The sequence below is a fragment of the Aedes albopictus genome, chromosome 1 (assembly GCF_035046485.1).
Source record: "Aedes albopictus strain Foshan chromosome 1, AalbF5, whole genome shotgun sequence".
NCBI classification, from domain to species: domain Eukaryota; kingdom Metazoa; phylum Arthropoda; class Insecta; order Diptera; family Culicidae; genus Aedes; species Aedes albopictus.
In genome coordinates, this window is record NC_085136.1 from 277013567 (window position 1) to 277037056 (window position 23490).

A 23490-nucleotide genomic window follows, 5' to 3' on the forward strand; every position below is an offset into this window, starting at 1 on the left:
AGAAAAATTTGTGGGCATATATTAGTGGAGACCCCCCAACTAACAATTACAAGTCACAAACAAGCAAGCTTGCTGAATTGTTGCTTTATAATGGTAATGATAGCTGAACTAAAATTATGCTCAACAGATTACTGTTTAAATGATTTTTCAATTGAGAAAGTAGTCAATGTTCGACTTTCCTCATCGGTATCAACCAGGCTTGTAAACATTCGACACTTTTCACTACCTTCGTTTCGTTGCCGCGGTCGGGTGTCAGCTTGCTTTGTTTCATTTGAGCGCGACCGCTACCTCTTACGCACAACACGAGCGGCAGAACGAAGATCAATAAACAAAAAAGTGGATCAAATCATCGTCGTCTGACACGGTGACATTTGTCTAATTTCAACTTTTCGCAAGATTTCAGCTATTTTTGATTAAGATTGGTATAATATTAGTTTATTCGTGTGTGATAAATCGATTACGACACATACATTTATACAAAACAGCTCTCTTTATGGGGAAGACAGGAATAACAAAAACCGAACCATCTCCCGAAGGCGCAATCGTGGTCAAGCGCATTCATTCGACATTTTTGTTCCGGACAGTAGTTTGATCGCTTGTGTTGCGAATGTTGGAGACAAAGGCAGCCGAATATCGACAAAAAGGTGTCAAAGACTGTGATCGCTAGCAAGACTGGTATCAACAATGATAAATTAAAACACTTTTCAAAAGTTTAACAAGAAATTTTTTCGACAAGCATTGATTCCTCAACAAAATAGTTTAACAAAACATTTGTCTGCATCTTCTTAAGCTGATGTATCGATAAGCATATGCTCCTGAACAATATGCTTTTAACTTGTCAAATAAACGCCTTCAGCCCGTCATAGTTTGACTTGGAACTTTGTTCGGATTATGGGATAAATCATGGCTAAAACTGTTTAGACAACCAAGTTATTAAAGAACCAATATTTTAAACGAATCACATAAAATAAAACAGAATAGAATTATGTAGTTTAACATTGAGTGCCAAGAGACGTAATCAACGTAAAAATGAGGCATTTATATTTTTTTAATTAGTCTGTAACAAGATATCTTGTACCTTGATTATTATATTTTTTTATCTTCCGTAGCAGTTCGATTGTACGAGATGCTTGGATCGATGCATATTGCATTTCAGTGCTGTCGTTCTTACTGAATATTGTTCCCATAGTCACTATGCACTATTTATTTAGTCATTATGCACTATTTATTGAACATAATATCAAGATTCCATGACAAAAGCATAAATAAAAAAATGCTTAACGGATCTTCTTAACGGACTGAGCATGAGTAGATAACCTGAACAGACGCTATGAATGCACAATGTCCAAGACCATACCGCACCACATATTGTCATACATTTTTAAAGATCGATATTTAATATTAAAAATAAAATATATTCATATCGCAATTAGTACGTCTGGAAACAATATCTTCAATAAGGACCAACACTTTTTGGCCGCATTCGATACAAATTTGCTCACCGTGCGAGAAAAATACTGACAGCGAAATCAGAATGGAAAACACGTGTTTTGAGCTGAACAGCTGTTGACGTTGAGGCGTTGTTCAGTTGATTACCACGTGCTGTGCTAATTCACCACTGCTGAACACAAGTTCAGGAGTGATCATTATTGAGTCATGGGAAGTGGAGTGACTGGAAGGGAGAGTGGCGTCATGTTCCCATTTTGACAGGTCTCCTGCTCGTTTGGAACAGGAATTTGTATGGATTTGACAGATGATCGCTGTTCCAATTTTGACATTGACGCCACTCTAAGTTAGAGCCACTCTAATGGGAAGATTATGTTTTGCTTTGGGTGCTGCATCTCACCATCTCTAGGATGGCGCAGATAGGAAGGCATGCGGCTGGCAATCGATAGGTCTCGAGTTCTAATCCGGATTTAGGTAATTTTATATGTAATTGTTATTTCATAATAGAATGAGGCGACTCTCCATTTGATTTACACGGCGAGTCACTTCATTCGAGACGAGATTCCACACCTCGATATACGACTCCGACTTTTCTCACGTCACTCCATTCGCAGAATCAGCACATTAGAAACTCCTCCAAAGATTCTTTTGACGATTTCTCTATAAATTTATTCAGTGATTCTTTTGATAATTCTTACACGCATTCATTTGAAATTTTCCCCGGGTATTCGATAATTCCTCCAGCGATTCATTTTATTTTTTGCAGATATTATGCCTCTCAAGAAAAATCAGAATATGGCGATTATCTGCCTCTGGCTTCTTATTGTCGCGCTTATCTTTTATTAGAGTCCTGCGGCGGTCGTACGCTCGCAAGGCATACCACCGCATGACAGTCGCAAGGCAAAACAAAAGAAAAAGGTTTCCCGCCAAAAACAAAAGCACGGGGGTTTCGCGAAGTGACAGATGTTTTTGAATGTATTTGTGACGAACGGCTAGAGTGGCTCAGTGGAATGAGTGTTCATGCTGTCAAACCCCATATAATGGAATTATATACTTTTAAATCTGGTGTTACTGTTATGATTAGTGACTGTCGCGCTTATATCAGAAGCCAGAGGCAGATAATCGCCATATTCTGATTTTTCTTGAGAGGCATAATATATCAGCGCAACAGTCACTACTCATAACAGCGTCACCAGATTTAAAAGTATATAATTCCACTATATGGGGTTTGACAGCAAGAACACTCATTCCACTGAGCTACTCTGCCGTTCGTCACAAATACATTCGAAAACATCTGTCACTTCGCGAAACCCACGTGCTTTTGTTTTTGGCGGGAACACTTTTTCTTTTGTTTTGCCTTGCGACTGTCATGTGGCGGTATGCCTTGCGAGCATATGACCGCCGCAGGACTCTAATAAAAGATAAGCGCGACAATATGTTTTCCTATGTCTTCCAGGGATTCTTTCTAGAATTCCTCCGGAGATTTATCGAGGGTCTTCTTACAGGTATTTTTCCAGGAATCCCCTAATAAATTTCATCGGGAACTATCCGTTTCTCTCTGGAAACCTGTCGGAGATTCCCTTGGAGATTTCTTAAAGTTTTCTGTCTGCAGTTCTACCAGGAATTCCTTGGGGAATTTATCTAGATTCTTTCGCGAATTTTAGCAGGAGTTCCTTCAGGAATAGGAAGCAATCAGTGAAGTACTAGATTGAAAGTAGTGAGCTGGATTTTTGTATGGTGAGATGATCAGTTCTCCGTTTCTGCAATAAAATGGTGCAAACAGCTTGGGTTATATGATTTCTTGCCTAATTTGATGCTGTTTGAACAAAAGTTTGGGTGACTGCGTTGTTGTATTATTTATTTCTTGCAACTTCAACAACACAGTTACCCAAACTTTTGCTCAAACAGCATCAAATTAGGCAAGGAATCATATAACCCACGCTGTTTGCACCATTTCATTGCAAAAACGGAGAACTGATCATCTCACCATACAAAAATCCAGCTCACTACTTTCAATCTAGTACTTCACTGATTGCTTCCTATAGGACAGATCGGTGAAGTACTAGATTTGAAGTAATGAGCTGAATTTTAGTATGGTGAGAAAGTCAATTCTCCGTTTCTGAAATGAAATGCTGCAAAAAGCGTGTGTATTATGATTCCTTGCCTAATTTGATGCTGTTTGAGCAAAACTTTAGGCAACAGTGTTGTTGTTTTCTCAATTTCTTGCAACATAAACAAAACAGTTATTCAAAGTTTTGCACAAACAGCATCAAATTAGGCAAAGAATCATAATACCCACGCTTTTTGTACCATTTCATAGCAGAAACAGAGAACTGACATTCTCACCATACTAAAATTCAGCTCATTACTACAAATCTAGTACTACATCGAACGTGCCCCATTGCTACAGGAATTATTTCGAATATTCTTCGAAAGATTCCTTTTGCTGCTCCTTGAGGGATTTTTTGAAGAATTTTGTAGGTTCTAACTAACTAACTAACTAACTAACTAACTAACTAACTAACTAACTAACTAACTAACTAACTAACTAACTAACTAACTAACTAACTAACTAACTAACTAACTAACTAACTAACTAACTAACTAACTAACTAACTAACTAACTAACTAACTAACTAACTAACTAACTAACTAACTAACTAACTAACTAACTAACTAACTAACTAACTAACTAACTAACTAACTAACTAACTAACTAACTAACTAACTAACTAACTAACTAACTAACTAACTAACTAACTAACTAACTAACTAACTAACTAACTAACTAACTAACTAACTAACTAACTAACTAACTAACTAACTAACTAACTAACTAACTAACTAACTAACTAACTAACTAACTAACTAACTAACTAACTAACTAACTAACTAACTAACTAACTAACTAACTAACTAACTAACTAACTAACTAACTAACTAACTAACTAACTAACTAACTAACTAACTAACTAACTAACTAACTAACTAACTAACTAACTAACTAACTAACTAACTAACTAACTAACTAACTAACTAACTAACTAACTAACTAACTAACTAACTAACTAACTAACTAACTAACTAACTAACTAACTAACTAACTAACTAACTAACTAACTAACTAACTAACTAACTAACTAACTAACTAACTAACTAACTAACTAACTAACTAACTAACTAACTAACTAACTAACTAACTAACTAACTAACTAACTAACTAACTAACTAACTAACTAACTAACTAACTAACTAACTAACTAACTAACTAACTAACTAACTAACTAACTAACTAACTAACTAACTAACTAACTAACTAACTAACTAACTAACTAACTAACTAACTAACTAACTAACTAACTAACTAACTAACTAACTAACTAACTAACTAACTAACTAACTAACTAACTAACTAACTAACTAACTAACTAACTAACTAACTAACTAACTAACTAACTAACTAACTAACTAACTAACTAACTAACTAACTAACTAACTAACTAACTAACTAACTAACTAACTAACTAACTAACTAACTAACTAACTAACTAACTAACTAACTAACTAACTAACTAACTAACTAACTAACTAACTAACTAACTAACTAACTAACTAACTAACTAACTAACTAACTAACTAACTAACTAACTAACTAACTAACTAACTAACTAACTAACTAACTAACTAACTAACTAACTAACTAACTAACTAACTAACTAACTAACTAACTAACTAACTAACTAACTAACTAACTAACTAACTAACTAACTAACTAACTAACTAACTAACTAACTAACTAACTAACTAACTAACTAACTAACTAACTAACTAACTAACTAACTAACTAACTAACTAACTAACTAACTAACTAACTAACTAACTAACTAACTAACTAACTAACTAACTAACTAACTAACTAACTAACTAACTAACTAACTAACTAACTAACTAACTAACTAACTAACTAACTAACTAACTAACTAACTAACTAACTAACTAACTAACTAACTAACTAACTAACTAACTAACTAACTAACTAACTAACTAACTAACTAACTAACAAACAAACAAACAAACAAACAAACAAACAAACAAACAAACAAACAAACAAACAAACAAACAAACAAACAAACAAACAAACAAACAAACAAACAAACAAACAAACAAACAAACAAACAAACAAACAAACAAACAAACAAACAAACAAACAAACAAACAAACAAACAAACAAACAAACAAACAAACAAACAAACAAACAAACAAACAAACAAACAAACAAACAAACAAACAAACAAACAAACAAACAAACAAACAAACAAACAAACAAACAAACAAACAAACAAACAAACAAACAAACAAACAAACAAACAAACAAACAAACAAACAAACAAACAAACAAACAAACAAACAAACAAACAAACAAACAAACAAACAAACAAACAAACAAACAAACAAACAAACAAACAAACAAACAAACAAACAAACAAACAAACAAACAAACAAACAAACAAACAAACAAACAAACAAACAAACAAACAAACAAACAAACAAACAAACAAACAAACAAACAAACAAACAAACAAACAAACAAACAAACAAACAAACAAACAAACAAACAAACAAACAAACAAACAAACAAACAAACAAACAAACAAACAAACAAACAAACAAACAAACAAACAAACAAACAAACAAACAAACAAACAAACAAACAAACAAACAAACAAACAAACAAACAAACAAACAAACAAACAAACAAACAAACAAACAAACAAACAAACAAACAAACAAACAAACAAACAAACAAACAAACAAACAAACAAACAAACAAACAAACAAACAAACAAACAAACAAACAAACAAACAAACAAACAAACAAACAAACAAACAAACAAACAAACAAACAAACAAACAAACAAACAAACAAACAAACAAACAAACAAACAAACAAACAAACAAACAAACAAACAAACAAACAAACAAACAAACAAACAAACAAACAAACAAACAAACAAACAAACAAACAAACAAACAAACAAACAAACAAACAAACAAACAAACAAACAAACAAACAAACAAACAAACAAACAAACAAACAAACAAACAAACAAACAAACAAACAAACAAACAAACAAACAAACAAACAAACAAAAAAAAAAACAAACAAACAAACAAACAAACAAACAAACAAACAAACAAACAAACAAACAAACAAACAAACAAACAAACAAACAAACAAACAAACAAACAAACAAACAAACAAACAAACAAACAAACAAACAAACAAACAAACAAACAAACAAACAAACAAACAAACAAACAAACAAACAAACAAACAAACAAACAAACAAACAAACAAACAAACAAACAAACAAACAAACAAACAAACAAACAAACAAACAAACAAACAAACAAACAAACAAACAAACAAACAAACAAACAAACAAACAAACAAACAAACAAACAAACAAACAAACAAACAAACAAACAAACAAACAAACAAACAAACAAACAAACAAACAAACAAACAAACAAACAAACAAACAAACAAACAAACAAACAAACAAACAAACAAACAAACAAACAAACAAACAAACAAACAAACAAACAAACAAACAAACAAACAAACAAACAAACAAACAAACAAACAAACAAACAAACAAACAAACAAACAAACAAACAAACAAACAAACAAACAAACAAACAAACAAACAAACGAACAACGTTTGGTCACAAAGCTTTTTTACAACTAATTGAAGAAATGATTGTAAAATGCTTCAAATACTTAAACGTGATGTTGCTTCCATCCATAGTAAATCAAATCATCGGTTTCAAAGAGAGCGCCACAATAGTTCTCTCAACTCTTTTCCTTTCACTGCCCATCGTACATACTCATCGTTCTCCAATCCCAGCAACCCAACCACGCCGACACTAGACAGACGGCGGCGGCGGTGGCTCAGTCGTCGAGAGCAGAGCAAAGAGATTACGCATATTCACTTTTCGCACAGCTAGAGCAGTTCATGTCCGACAGACAATGTAAACCAGCCCGGGAGGATCGCATCCCGTATACGTAGAAGAGCTTCATTGTTCAAACAACAACGACTGATAACGACGATGTGAGGAGAGTTGCAACAACAATAATTGATACCGGGGTGGCTGGATTACTATCAGAAGCAGTCTGTCTCCTCTCTAGTCAGTGTCAACCAGCTGTTTTGTGTGGAATGTCCGGATGGTGCGGTGAAAATATGCTGTGAATGTGTGATGTTCGTGATAAGGAGATTTAGCAATAATTTAAACTAGTGTCATTAGGGAGGTGATTTACTCTTATCATCGACGCCAAGTGGAAGATCATCATCGTCGTCGTTGAGTGCTCGTTGGTGCTAAAATAGAAACGCAAATTTCGATTCAAACTTCGCAGCTCAAGGGTGCCTTATCTATATGTGATCAGTTATTGTGTGTTGTAGTGTTGTTGTAAATCTTAGCAGAAGATATCCAAGAGCTTTCGAAAACATGAGCATTGACACGATGAACGAGCTGAAGCAGAAGTACAAAAATTGGAAGTCCTACATAAAGGTACGTATGGTGGAATAAGGATGATGGTGATCCGTTAAACTCTGCGATCGAGTTTATTTTAACAATTAACACCCATTTCTTAACTGATACCCTCAATACACAGCAGTGGTGGCGTTGTTGCACCAAATCAGATAGCTGTAGGTAGGTGCCGTGCCGTTGGCCATTGTTGGTTGGCTGGCTGGTTTTGGCGTGGATGGTTGCTATAGCTCACCTCACATTGCTCGCTGGCAGGCATAGGTATTTGCAATGACAGTGTGGCAATTCTTTTTCCTGTAACTTGAACGACTCAAAAACCGAACGAAAAACTACAACGCACGATAGGTATAATAGCATAGGGGGAGAATGGGGTGAAATGGTTGTCTGAAGAAATCTTTCGCACGAATCTATCTAGATTTTTGGTTTAAACCTCAACATATGGTCAAAGCGTACATATTTACTTATTTCTTGACGTTTTTATTGACCATGGTAATAAATATTCAAATTTTAATTTTCAAATCTTTTGTCACGCTTCTAGCTTATAACTCATACTTAGAGTGATTTTTTCCAATCGTGTACGTAAGATACAGTAGACGTTCGCTCGGTGCAAACGGTTTAACTGCAATGCTTTTTGACTGCAAGTCCGCTGAGTGCAACAATTTTGCAGTTATCGCACCGCTATCTGTCAAAAACAAAACGTCAACAGAGTTGCGATGTTTTTCGGATGCACTACAGCTACATTGCGATGTTTTTGAGTGCATTCTGCCTGCATCCAACAGCATTTGACAACTGTTTGACGGCTGTCACTCGTTGTAGTTAGCGAATTTCATTCGGCCATCCGACCATAATTAACAAACGTAAGCAAAACAACTTGCACCACAACAAAGTCACGCACAAAGTTTGAACTTCTAGCTTTGTGGCAAGTGTTGGAAGCAGTCGTAAACAAAACAAACAGCGTTACCGAATCGACATGTGTATCTTCCGCTAATCTCTATAATAAAGGATTTCTAGTTGCACTTATCGAACGTCTACTGTAAAAACATTTTTCAATCTCCAGTATGAAAAATGTCGAATCCATCACGTCAAATTCGACCCTAAAGTCTAGTACGCACCTGGTAAGAAAAGCACTCCAGAAAAAATCCCTCTAATTACCAAAGGAATTTTGACATCTGATTAGTATGGGAAGAAATGTGACTTTTCCTTGAGGAATAATTGAACGGAATATTTTTCCGCAAGGAAAAGTGACAACTCCATTTGATTTGCCCGGCAGGCGTTACGAGCGTTACGCAATTTTCATTCCTTTCCAGTTGCAGACCGCTCAAGAAATTTTAACAGCGAATTCAATTCTTGACCGTTCCTTGGCCTATCTTTTTCCACAGTACTTATCAGGTGCGTACTACCCTTAAACGTCAAACCACAGTCTGCGGTCTGTGTCTGTGCCTGTGGTCAAACTAAAACCACAGACAAACAGACGTAACACTTTGAACATTTTCCGATTCAAATCATAGTCACGGAAACATATTCGCCCAATGCTAAAAGGACTAAGTTTGGCCGACCACCAACTAGGTGGCGGTAGTGAGCAAACGTCAAACTCGAACAGTTGGGTTGGGCAGTTGGCCAACTATCAAATTTTGGAAAAGACCGTTAAATCGGTGTACGATGAGAATTATCAGAGCGTTACGTCTGTTTGTCTGTGCTAAAACTGTTTATCATTTTACTTTCAGAATTTTCTCATTCAAAGTTTGGGAAAGGTACATTTTCGATTAGAATAGCGTGCTTGATCGTATTATTCAATAAAAGCGGAATTCCGGCTTTAATTTTAGGATCCCATTGCTGCACGCCAACGATAAAGGATCGTATACAGTAGACGTTCACTGCTCACTCGGTGTACAAGCATTAACTGCAATGGTTTTTCACTGCAAGTTCGCTAAGTGCAACACATTTTGCAGTTATCGCACCGCTATCCATCAAAATGAAGTGTCAACAACGATGCGATGTTTTTCGCATGCACTTTTACTGCATTGCGATGTTTTCCAAATGCGCATTGGCTGCATTTTGCAGCAATTGACAGTTCTTTGACGTCTGTCAGTTGTTGCAGTTATCGAATTTCATGTTGCAGTTATCGAACGTCTACTGTAAAATGTTTTTAACTGCAAGTTCGCTAAGTGCAACAAATTGAGATAATTTGTTCTAGCTTGAACGTATGTTCTCCTTGGAAAAACATGAGAATCAACCCTGCAATCAACAGTGTTGCCAGATCATTTCTCTGTGTATGTTAGTTACGACATTACGACAATGGCTTGTGATGTTACTCCCCATTTGTGCATTTTACCCCTTCACTCCCATCGGTAAAGTCTCGTGCTTTGTTGGTTTAGCTTAAATAGAAGAGAGTTGTGTCGGTGAACGTGTTCGCAACAGGTGTATGGGTGTGTGAAAGATTCTCCAATATAATTTTTGTCTGTTATGCCCATTTGACGCTTCGTTTGGTCCATCATCTGACCACATGGCGCATGGACGGACTTTCATCATCGCTCGCGCAAGGCAAAAAACAACTCTCACGTCGCAGCCTCTCGCGCTCTTTGCTACTAATAAGCGCAACACGCTCTCAGGGTTGAATATGGTTCAGATCAAACGCAAACTGATCGTTCTGAGGACGGTGAAGCACATTGTTGCTTGCGGTTCTTTGCACTTTTCCTTCCTATACCCACAAACATATGAACATGGGTAGATGATCGAAGTGAACTTCAGAAACGATGCCAAATCGCAGTTGCATGCATGGTTTGGGAGAAGTTTTGTACTTTTCTTTCCGAGCGGATATACGACCTACAGTACAGACACATGCGAAATGGCAATGAGACCGACCGTTGCGAGAGTTTTGTGAGTCACAGCCTCGAAGTCAGCTGATGGGGGTTTTCCAATAAATATCGCACACGTAGGTATCTGTGATCGTTTCATGTTTTAAAACCGTGATCAGATGGATGGAAAAATCCTGCAAGGTTCAACCTTAAACTGTGTAATCATTTAATCATCGTACAGATCATTGCCTTTTTTTCGATTTTTCTTTCTTTAATGTTAATAAAATTATTAAAAATTTGAAAATTTTCAGAGCTTTCGCCATTTACATTGTTTTGTGATAATATTGGACTAATTCAATAAAAAATATGATCTATATGTTAAAAGATGCTCGATTTGACTCGTTTCCTCTCAAGATGTTGGGTTTTATCTAATTCCCGTCTAGCTGAGCAACTATCAATAATGATAAAGTTTATTCTTGCACTTCGCTTAATGTCTCATGGCCAAATCGGTATCAATTACTTATTTAAAAATTAGCTTCCACATCATGATGAAAATATTGTGAAAGAGCTTCAATTTATTTAAAATAATAATATTGAATAATTGTCCCTCGAGTTCTGTTTCCGTCTAGTCAACATCTATTTCAGGCACAACCTGAATTCAATTCCCGACACACCTTTTACGCGACACTATGATACAGTAGACGTTCGATAACTGCAACATGTTTACGTTTCACCTACCGAATGAAATTCGTTAACTGCAACGACTGGCAGACGTCAAAGACTTGTCAGTTTGTCTGAAAGTGCATTCAAAAATGCATCGCTATGCAGCTGTCATCTGTTTTGACAGACCTTTGACGGATAGCGGTGCGATAACTGCAAAACTGTTGCGCTTATCGGACTTGCAGTTAAAAAGCATTGCAGTTAAAGCGTTTGCACCGAGCGAACGTCTACTGTACATAGGATGGTCAAAATTATTATTTCACCGTATGCAGAAAATTCACGCTCATATATGCTTGCATCCTGTCTATCCACTTATCCGCGAGCGGTAATGGCGGTGGCGGGCTTGTCCAACCGGTTCGGTTCTTGACGTTTCATGGGGGAAAGTCAAAACAGTTTCATTTTCCTCCTCACCCCTTCACTTACCGTTTGATGGCGCCAACCGATTGCGATCCCCACGAAACGTCAAAATTTGAATCGGTTTTTTATGCCCGCCGCCGCCATTACCGGTCGCGGATAAGTGGATAGGCGAAGACAACTTGTTGTTTACATTTTACCGATGGGAAATGGGAAAAAGGTGGTTTATTTGAATGTTTGGACTCTGCGGTCTTGAGCTAAAATGAAGAAGAAAAACACAGAAAAATATCTCCAATCAGACGGCTGAACAAAGGTTTATCTATTTGCTCTAAATCTCGCAACACAACTGGACAAGAGATTTGGATGATAACCGGAATGATAACGCTGGTAAATACAGCCGGCGCAAGATGCCACCTACGTAAACTTTTGCTTGTCAGTCACTTGTAGACTGCACCACAATGCAACCCACAAACGAAGTGACGCCAATAATGATAGCGATACGTTGAGATACGTTATCACCTACGAGAAGCTACGTGTCAACTCATGTATGTACGCCGTTTCCTCAAATATTTTTTGGGCAATCGGTTCTCGTTTCCTTTGTTTGCTAATTCATTGCCAATGTGTGATTTCCGTTGTGGATCCATCCGTGCGCACATATGCCTAGTAAGGTACATTTCGTCGAAAAATCTTTAACACATATTGAACTGCTGTGTACTTTTCAAATGTTACGACCATGACTCAGAAGATTTTTTTTTCGAAATGTGTATGAAAACCTTACCTCCCTCCTTTCCTCTTCTTGGCGTAACGTCCTCCTGGGACAAAGCCTGCTTCTCAGCTTAGTGTTCTATGAGCACTTCCACAGATATTAACTCAGAACCTCCTCTGCCAATGACCATTTTGCATGTGTATATCGTGTGGCAGGCACGAAGATACTCTATGCCCAAGGAAGTCAAGGAAATTTCCTTTACGAAAAGATCCTGGACCGACCGGGAATCGAACCCGTCACCCTCAGCATGGTCATGCTGAATACCCGTGCGTTTACCGCCTCGGCTATATGGGCCCTTACCTATAGATCATCAACTTTTGATCCCTTGAAAAATAAAATAAAATTAAACCTATCACTGTCAGAGAGAGATCATCAATCGGTTTCATTAATCATCCATAATTATTTTACAATTTAGGGCCATGTAGCCGAAGAGTATTCAGAAAGACCATGCTCTAGGGTGACGGGTAGTCTATGGTACGACTCCCTCTCGTTCCATGGAGTTTTTGTAATGGAAATTTCCCTGACTTTCGTGGGCGTAGAGCATACAAAGGCAAGAATTGTCAACCGGCTGAGAAATATGGACTCTCATGTGGTTTGGCAGATATAATGGACAATTGCTGCTTTCCTTTAAGGACAGACATGTTAGAATATCAAAATGGCCGCCACAATGGCCGACTTTGGCACCTACTCTCGATTTCGAGCACACAAATCTATTCGTAAACAAACCCAGCGCACCTGATCTTCATATTGTTCGTACAGTTGAAAATCGGAATTTTTGCCACGCGAAAATCGGTTTTTCTCCTAAACCGTGTGTCGGACGTACGTCGGGCACAGTGCGCTGGATAGAGGGCCAGGCCCACTGTCCAGCGCACTACGTCCGACGTTAGGTTTTACGTATAAATTTTGAGAAAATTCGATTGTCGGGTGTATTTCAACCGTGACGACAATATTTGAAGCTTATTACAAGTGAGCAAGAACAGAATAATAAAATGCACTGTAGTTTAAAACTTGCTTCTGGAGATTTGTGCATCTGAAGTTCTGATGCACTGTTGATGCACGGGGGTTCAAGACGTTTGTCCTTAAAATTACTGCGAAATTGTACCAGTTCCAAATAACAAAGAATACATCACCATAGCCATTGCCAACGATGAAAGTGTTCATATTTATATTTGTTCGATTTTTCATGGCCGACTCTTCGGACAGGTTCCAAACCGAACAAAGCCTGGACTGAGAGGTACTGCTGCTCATGCAAGGTGACGCAGAGCAAATTGAGCCGTCAAAAAGACTGGCGCTAATTCTCGGTAATTGTCAATCACTTGCTAACGGTGTGTGCAAATATCCGATGCAAATCGTTGTACAAACTTCAATTACACCACATGGTGTTATTTTATTTATTACGGAATAAAAACATTTTCTACAAATTACAACTTTTCCATGTGTTAAGTTTTTTTTTTATATTCGTCCTAATTCAGATGCAGATGTTACAGTTATATATTTAAAATACGTTTTTTGAGACTAGACTAGACTAGACTAGACTAGACTAGACTAGACTAGACTAGACTAGACTAGACTAGACTAGACTAGACTAGACTAGACTAGACTAGACTAGACTAGACTAGACTAGACTAGACTAGACTAGACTAGACTAGACTAGACTAGACTAGACTAGACTAGACTAGACTAGACTAGACTAGACTAGACTAGACTAGACTAGACTAGACTAGACTAGACTAGACTAGACTAGACTAGACTAGACTAGACTAGACTAGACTAGACTAGACTAGACTAGACTAGACTAGACTAGACTAGACTAGACTAGACTAGACTAGACTAGACTAGACTAGACTAGACTAGACTAGACTAGACTAGACTAGACTAGACTAGACTAGACTAGACTAGACTAGACTAGACTAGACTAGACTAGACTAGACTAGACTAGACTAGACTAGACTAGACTAGACTAGACTAGACTAGACTAGACTAGACTAGACTAGACTAGACTAGACTAGACTAGACTAGACTAGACTAGACTAGACTAGACTAGACTAGACTAGACTAGACTAGACTAGACTAGACTAGACTAGACTAGACTAGACTAGACTAGACTAGACTAGACTAGACTAGACTAGACTAGACTAGACTAGACTAGACTAGACTAGACTAGACTAGACTAGACTAGACTAGACTAGACTAGACTAGACTAGACTAGACTAGACTAGACTAGACTAGACTAGACTAGACTAGACTAGACTAGACTAGACTAGACTAGACTAGACTAGACTAGACTAGACTAGACTAGACTAGACTAGACTAGACTAGACTAGACTAGACTAGACTAGACTAGACTAGACTAGACTAGACTAGACTAGACTAGACTAGACTAGACTAGACTAGACTAGACTAGACTAGACTAGACTAGACTAGACTAGACTAGACTAGACTAGACTAGACTAGACTAGACTAGACTAGACTAGACTAGACTAGACTAGACTAGACTAGACTAGACTAGACTAGACTAGACTAGACTAGACTAGACTAGACTAGACTAGACTAGACTAGACTAGACTAGACTAGACTAGACTAGACTAGACTAGACTAGACTAGACTAGACTAGACTAGACTAGACTAGACTAGACTAGACTAGACTAGACTAGACTAGACTAGACTAGACTAGACTAGACTAGACTAGACTAGACTAGACTAGACTAGACTAGACTAGACTAGACTAGACTAGACTAGACTAGACTAGACTAGACTAGACTAGACTAGACTAGACTAGACTAGACTAGACTAGACTAGACTAGACTAGACTAGACTAGACTAGACTAGACTAGACTAGACTAGACTAGACTAGACTAGACTAGACTAGACTAGACTAGACTAGACTAGACTAGACTAGACTAGACTAGACTAGACTAGACTAGACTAGACTAGACTAGACTAGACTAGACTAGACTAGACTAGACTAGACTAGACTAGACTAGACTAGACTAGACTAGACTAGACTAGACTAGACTAGACTAGACTAGACTAGACTAGACTAGACTAGACTAGACTAGACTAGACTAGACTAGACTAGACTAGACTAGACTAGACTAGACTAGACTAGACTAGACTAGACTAGACTAGACTAGACTAGACTAGACTAGACTAGACTAGACTAGACTAGACTAGACTAGACTAGACTAGACTAGACTAGACTAGACTAGACTAGACTAGACTAGACTAGACTAGACTAGACTAGACTAGACTAGACTAGACTAGACTAGACTAGACTAGACTAGACTAGACTAGACTAGACTAGACTAGACTAGACTAGACTAGACTAGACTAGACTAGACTAGACTAGACTAGACTAGACTAGACTAGACTAGACTAGACTAGACTAGACTAGACTAGACTAGACTAGACTAGACTAGACTAGACTAGACTAGACTAGACTAGACTAGACTAGACTAGACTAGACTAGACTAGACTAGACTAGACTAGACTAGACTAGACTAGACTAGACTAGACTAGACTAGACTAGACTAGACTAGACTAGACTAGACTAGACTAGACTAGACTAGACTAGACTAGACTAGACTAGACTAGACTAGACTAGACTAGACTAGACTAGACTAGACTAGACTAGACTAGACTAGACTAGACTAGACTAGACTAGACTAGACTAGACTAGACTAGACTAGACTAGACTAGACTAGACTAGACTAGACTAGACTAGACTAGACTAGACTAGTCTGGTCTAGTCGTGGGTCTAGTCCACTCGAGTCCATCGTGTCAATCTGTAGCGCGATCGACGCCGCGATGGTGACGCTTCGCATTCGATTTCGAGCTTGAGTTTTTATTCAGTGTACCTGCAATAAAATGTAATTATTTGTGAACGGAGTCCAACTCCGGAGAGAGAACTTTTTTGTCTCTTTATGCACTCTGTACACGTTAATCTAAATTTACTAAGAAACGAGGAAAAACCATTTTCCAGATTTTCCAAAAATATTTAATCGAACATTGATCAAATGAGGCCATCCAAAACACTTGACAGAAATAACGTTTTCCTTACCAAATTGACAAAAATTATGTCTCAGATTTTAATTAATGAGTTAGTCTAAAAATTGACCTTGTTCTGAGTGGAATCAAATTAACGTGATTGGTTTTGTTTTTGTCGGGTGTGTGAGCAAAAGTGCATCGCTCTCGCGCTCGCACCTGATAATGCATATTCTCTCTCGCGGATGCGAATGACGGCGATGTAAACGTCAAGAAGTGGATTGCGAACGAAGACAGAAAAGTGTCATGTAACGTGGGAGTGAGCAGCCTGAAGTAAAAGTAAAAATATCTCGTATTTTTAGCCCAAAAGTGAAAAGCGAAAGCGAAAAATTGGTGTTTTGTGGCTAAATAGCTAATCGATAGTTCGGGGGTTTCGTCCAAACTTGACCGAGAATCCGCGGAGTGTTTGTTCGTTCGAAAACTTTAGTTGACACGGACGGGAGTGATATCGCTCTACGTGGGTTGAGTTCCTTGATCCAGATTGGCAAGGAAAATTCCTCGTCATCAATCTGTTGAGGTGTTCCCTACTAAGGGAACCTGTGTGTTATTAACCATTACCAGCTAGCCAGCCAGCCAGCAGCCACTTCTGTGTATTGAGTGTATCCACTTGACAAACTTTCCCGTCTCTCGGAACGATATCGATTTATTGCCCCATCGTCATCGGCTGGAGTTTCCTCCTTCGCGTTCACGACGGAGCTCAAGGAAATAGCTAATGATTCTACTTCCCGTTGCATCTCGTCGTCGACATCATCCGATGGTGGTTGCTATTATTCGTCGCCTCGACAGTTCGTAAAGCTCGTCTCGGACGGAATGGAGGACGAAACGATATTCGGAGAAAAACAATCGATACGGGACTCGGCCCGGGCGCTGAAGAAATATGGTAGCATTTCCGGCGGCGGCGGCGGAAGTGGGAGCGGATGCGGAGGCGGCAGTCGATCGCCGGCACTCAGCTCGGAGGCACTGATACGGCACGATGTGGACAAAACCGACACGCTGCAGGGGATCGCGCTGAAGTACGGATGTAGTGTAAGTAGCTAACTTTTTACATTGTCATTTGTGTCACTAAATTCTTATCATTTACTGGGAACTGATCTCTTATCTTTTATTTGAATAAGTAATACGGGCAACTCATACCTATACAGTTTGTCACATCTCACCGGGGACAGAACTTACTTTTTTCCTACCCTACAATGCACATGCTTCAACACTCCCTCTTAAGCGTTGTTTTCTTGATCAATTTCAATCCATATGCGTCTCTGAAGGTTTGTAGTTTGATCTTTGATAAAGGCTTCGTTATCATATCGGCTATTTGCTCAGCCGTAGGGCAATATGCAACGTCGATAACTCCGTTTTTCTTCAAATCTCTCGTGAATACATATTTCGTATCAATATGTTTCGATCGTTTCTCAACTCTTTCGTTCGCCAGTTGGTGTACACAGCTTTGATTATCTAACATGATCTTGATCGGCTCATTGCTCTCACCAAAATCGTCCAGTAATTTCTTCAATCTCAGTAACTCCTGACAGGCTTCAGCTAGAGCGACAAACTCTGCTTTTGTTGTCACACAGTTTTGTTTGCGAGCGGCCCATGAAATCAATCCTGCTCCGAAATATACCGGATATCCTGGGTTGAATTTAATGTCGCTGACATCGCCTACCCAGTCCGCGTCCACGAAACACTTTAAGTAATCCTGCCTGGCTAGCGCCTAGATGCAGCCGCAGGTCTCGGGTGGTCATCAAATAGCGTACCACTCTTTTGGCTTCTGTCCAATCAGCACAAGAAGATTTGCTGACTTTTCCCCCAAGGATTGATATGGCGATAACAATGTCTGGTCTGGTCACCACAGATACGTACAATAGTGCTCCGATAAGGCTTTGGTATCGTCACTCCTGGGTAGTGTTTTAGAATCCTCCTCTTTTCGTTGGATATATCCTTCCTTGAGGCAGGCCATTGGGGACGTCGAGCCATGAAGAAGAAGAAGAAGAAGAAGAAGATCCTTCCTGGGTCCATGGGGATTGCTGACGGTTTGGCATTTTAAAGGCCAAATTTCTCCGCAAGCTTAGAAATATACACCTTCTGACTCGACTCAGGGCCCATATAGCCGAGGCGGTAAACGCATGGGTATTCAGCATGACCATGCTGAGGGTGACGGGTTCGATTCCCGGTCGGTCCAGGATCTTTTCGTAAAGGAAATTTCCTTGACTTCCTTGGGCATAGAGTATCTTCGTGCCTGCCACACGATATACACATGCAAAATGGTCATTGGCAGAGGAAGCTCTCAGTTAATAACTGTGGAAGTGCTCATAGAACACTAACCTGAGAAGCAGGCTTTGTCCCATTGAGGACGTTACGCCAAGAAGAAGAAGAAGACTCGACTCATCATATAGCAGCCATTGTTGAATTCGACATACATTCCCAGGAATAATTTCAGATTTCCGAGCAGCGACATTTTGAACTTCTTCTCCAAAGGTAGTCTTTCTTGAAATTCGAATAGCATGTTGTCTACATAAACTGCGATGAAAGTGTGCCTTTTTTTCGTAATCCTCTAGTACAAACATTGATCAGATGCAAAGAAACCTACCCAACTAACATTTTCAGCGCTATAAGCTTCAGTCATTTGCTTTCTGTTGTGTAACCATCGAGTAAAAGCGGTCAACGCTGAATAAAAGGAAAGCTAGTCAAATATAAAGCATAAGCTAATACACGACTGCAAAACAAGCACCATCCAGCTACCAAACTCGGTTTTCAGAAATCCATTGCTTGTCACTGGGGCTGCCTTTACTCCACTCTATTCCAACTCCGGGAGATTTCCCGGAAGATGTGAAATCTTGAACACATCGAATAGCAGTCCCCACTAACAAAACAGCTGCTACTATACAGTACAATTCGTTATACTGACAAATCCCCAAACCAGCAGCGCTTTAAAGGCCGTTATGCGATTTCTTTACGGCTAGAAGCTGTAATAAAGAAATGGATGTAAACATTATTGTCAAAACAAACTTAAAGCGGAATATATAGCTACTACACAAATTCTTTACAGCTATCCATCTCTGTGCTGTGAAATTATTTGGGTTGCTTTTATTGCACTTTAATTCAATGCCGGAAGATTTTCCGGAAGATGTGCAAATCGAGAAAGAGTCCCAGCCACTACAACAGCTGCTTTTATACAGTACGTTTTGTAATATTGCCAAAACACAAAACAGCAGCGCTCCGTAGCCTTTTAAAGAACACTCTTTCAGCTAGAAGCTGTGAAGAAGAATCTGTTGGCGCAATCACACAGCTTGTTCAATGTAAACATTATTGCGTTTGACGTTTCACAAGCTTTTGCAGCAAGATGAAGTTGGGTAAGGTTTCTTGTGGCACAATTATGAAGCCTTGTCTGGAGTAAAACAAAACGGGCTATTTTCTATGTTATTTATATATAGCAGTGTGGCAGCGAGGACATCATCGGGACCAGTGGATACGGAGATCGGGAGTTCGATTCCAAATAGCGGCAAGTACTTTAATTATTCAATTTTAAAAGTGATAATTCCAGTTCCACATGTATTGCGTCACGGTATCCATAACCTCATTATATTTAATCGTTTAATTTGGGGATGCCGTATAACTATTATTTAACAACTGCGAAAAGGCTGAAAAAGCGCCTTCTCAAGATGTTATTCAGTTAGTGGTTACATAGGAGCCGAGAAAAGAGCTATGACTTGGTGGCATAGAAGCTTCTCGCACAGCATATACATGCTGATTAAGTTCGCCAGATTCATTGGTATAGGGCTTGCATAGAAGCTTCCATCTATATGTACAACACAGTAACTCAGCATCGAGCCGTATTGAGGACGCTTTGTTGACGTTTACATTCACAATAAATGTTAGTTGGGTATTCTCCGAAGTACTTCTGAATGAATCATCCAGCGTTTTATTCCGAACACGACCAGCTTGCTTGAGGCAAACTGTGTTGTTCGATTCCTGGAGGTACCTTCATGTATATGTCCAAATAGGCCGTCCTAATGTCCACGTGCTTGACAATCAGGTTCTCGCGAGAATCAACAATCAAAAGGATTCGGAAGTTGGCTTGCTTCACAACCGAAGAGAAAACTTATTTATAGTCCAAGCCATAGCGCTGGGAAAAACTTTAGAATCATAACCTTTTAGAATTAAGTATAGGGTAGGACGGGACACGATGGCCACCCCTCCGTTTTACTACTTTATGATGAATTTTGCCCAAGCAACTTCATAATCCGTTAGAATAATGTTCATCCTGTTTGTAAACCTGATAAAAGGTACTTCATAATGAACGAATTAAACAATATTGTCAAATAAGTCGATAGCATGGAATTTTAGCATTTTCGTATAAGAAATCATCAGAATAAAATAAGGTTTTTATGTCAAAATCAAATTTTTACCATAATTCTAGTTATCAGCCAACATTACTAGCTTACTGCAAAGCATTTTAATTTACATTAGAAAATATTTTTTAAAAACAAACATAAAAATTTATTCAATTTTAGTTATTAACCTATAGTGGGGCAAGATGAGCACCCCTGATGGTAATATAGAAAATATTTTGAAATTATTGTAATCCACTCAATAGTGCCGAACATAGGTTCCCGTAACCTCTGCAACTATTTGGTTGAGTAAATTTCTAAAAATAAGCAACCTAATAATCGTTTATTGTTTTTCGGGTCATTTTGTATAAAGTATTATAAAACCGCATTTTTTTTTCAATAATCGAAAAAAAATGATAATTTTAGAACGTGATACCATAGCCATACACAAGGTTCACTATATCAATCAGTGTATGACCAATTTATTGTTAAAATATTGGGATTTTAATGAAGTGCTCTTCTTGCCCCATAGGGGTGCTCGTCTTGCCCCGCAGCATGTTCGAACTGACCATAAAACATCTTTTTTGTTTAGTCAAATAAATCATCCTTATTGTGAATTTTTAACCCTCCCATGTTTATGGGTGATAGAAAACAAGATATAGAAGAGAACTACTGAGAGGTACTTTGAAAAATTGTGTTAACTCATCTTGCCCCGTCCTACCCTAATGCGTGTCCATCGTAGCCGTTGACTTCTTCTCGGTGGACTTCGAGAACGGTTTCCGTGCTTGCTTTCCCTTGAGACACGGTTCACAAACTTCGTCGGTTCCACAGTCACGTACCTGTATTCCGCTCGCTAAATTCTTGCTGATGTTTGTTGAATGACGGCTTCATCCCGGTGTCCCAAACGCCTGTGCCAAGTGTGCTGGCACTCAAATCGATACCGATCTGGCTTTATTGTTGCTGTTCTTTTTTGTGCCGCGATTGTTAATAGTTTACGGTTAGGATAGCTCAGATCAATCTTCAGCACGAAAGAACAGCAACGATCAATCTTTGTAGACTTAGGCAAAATGGTACATCCCAAGTGGCGTTAGTCCAAGAACCTTACTTTCGTAAGGGGAATTTCTATCTAAGAAACCTTGTGAATCCGGTGTTTGCTACTTTCAGTAAAAATGATATGGCAAACTCACGTGTCATGCCTCGAGCATGTGTGCTTGTCAACAACGCAATCGTTACTACACTCATCTCTGAATTAACTACTAGAGATGTATGTGCTATCACAATCGATGTAACTGTTGGAAATCTCAACAGAAAATACTTTTATTGTTCGGTTTATTTACCGCATAATGTGTAGGAAACACAGAGTCACGGCGGACAGATTCGGGCAGCGGAATCACCAGGAAGATCACTACCGGCGGGGACAGAACTATTACCCGGGGTACTTTCGGAGACCGCGTAAATCAGTGGCAAACGGAGCGATACAATTATACTCTATATTCACGGACGTTTTACAGTGGACTGGGGAACAATATATTACTACAATTTACTCTCCTCTCTCATGGCCGTCCATAGACATGGGAACAGATGTCGCACTGCCGACATAATGAACCATCCCCTACGAATGCTTTCAAGCAAGTCATTGCATACTGCACTTCAAAAGGCCTTCCGCTAATTGTTGGTAGTGATGCTAATGCTCACCATATAATCTGGGGAAGCTTAGACATCAATTTGAGAGGCTTCAGTGTAATGGAGTACTTAAGTAGTACAGATCTTGGATTACTTAACATAGGCAATCGCCCAACCTTCATGGTATCTGTTAGAGAGGAAGTGTTAGACATAACGCTTTGCTCTAGCAGAATTAGTCGCGAGCTGACCAATTGGCATGTGTCAGATGAAGAATCTTTATCTGACCATCGCTACATCTTGTTTGAACTTGAGAATGTTACTTCGCAAACTTTGCGTTTCAGGAACCCCCGATCAACCAACTGGGATCTCTTTACCGATTTGGTTGCAGACAAATTTCATGGATACTCACCATCCGTTGACAATCCAAGTGATTTAGATGATGCCGTTGATACTACAACGGCCTTCACCATAGAAGCTTTTGAAGAAGCTTGGCCTCTGCGGTCTGTGAAGACCACAAGAGGAACCCCTTGGTGGAACTCTGATCTGACGAAGCTCAGGAAACAATGTAGAAAGAGTTGGAACAGACGACGTTCTGCTGGATCGGAGGCTTTCAGGTCGGCTCGCAAGGCTTACCAGAAAGCTCTTCGGTCTGCTGAACGATCCGGCTGGAAAAACCTTTCTACAAATGTTTCCAATCTGAGTGAAGCCAGTCGGTTGAACAAAATCCTTGCAAAATCTAAGTATTTTCAAGTGAACGAACTTCGTTTGCCAAATGGTGATTTCACTTCCTCTGATGAGGAAGTTTTGGAATGTTTATTCAGTACACACTTCCCTGGATGTGTGGGTATTACATCTTCGGATGAACCTAATG

General features: G+C 38.7%; 1 protein-coding gene across 1 annotated transcript in view; it reads left to right on the forward strand.

Moving 5' to 3' along the window:
- The first annotated feature begins 7384 nt into the window (after nt 1-7384).
- LOC109412597 (lysM and putative peptidoglycan-binding domain-containing protein 1-like) overlaps nt 7385-23490 on the forward strand; it is a 35413-nt gene continuing 19307 nt past the window's right edge. The window contains exons 1-2 of the mRNA XM_029860233.2: nt 7385-8019; nt 17461-17700. Of these exons, the coding sequence (XP_029716093.2) occupies nt 7957-8019; nt 17461-17700 (303 nt within the window). The 5' untranslated portion in view covers nt 7385-7956. The remainder of the gene's footprint in view (nt 8020-17460; nt 17701-23490) is intronic.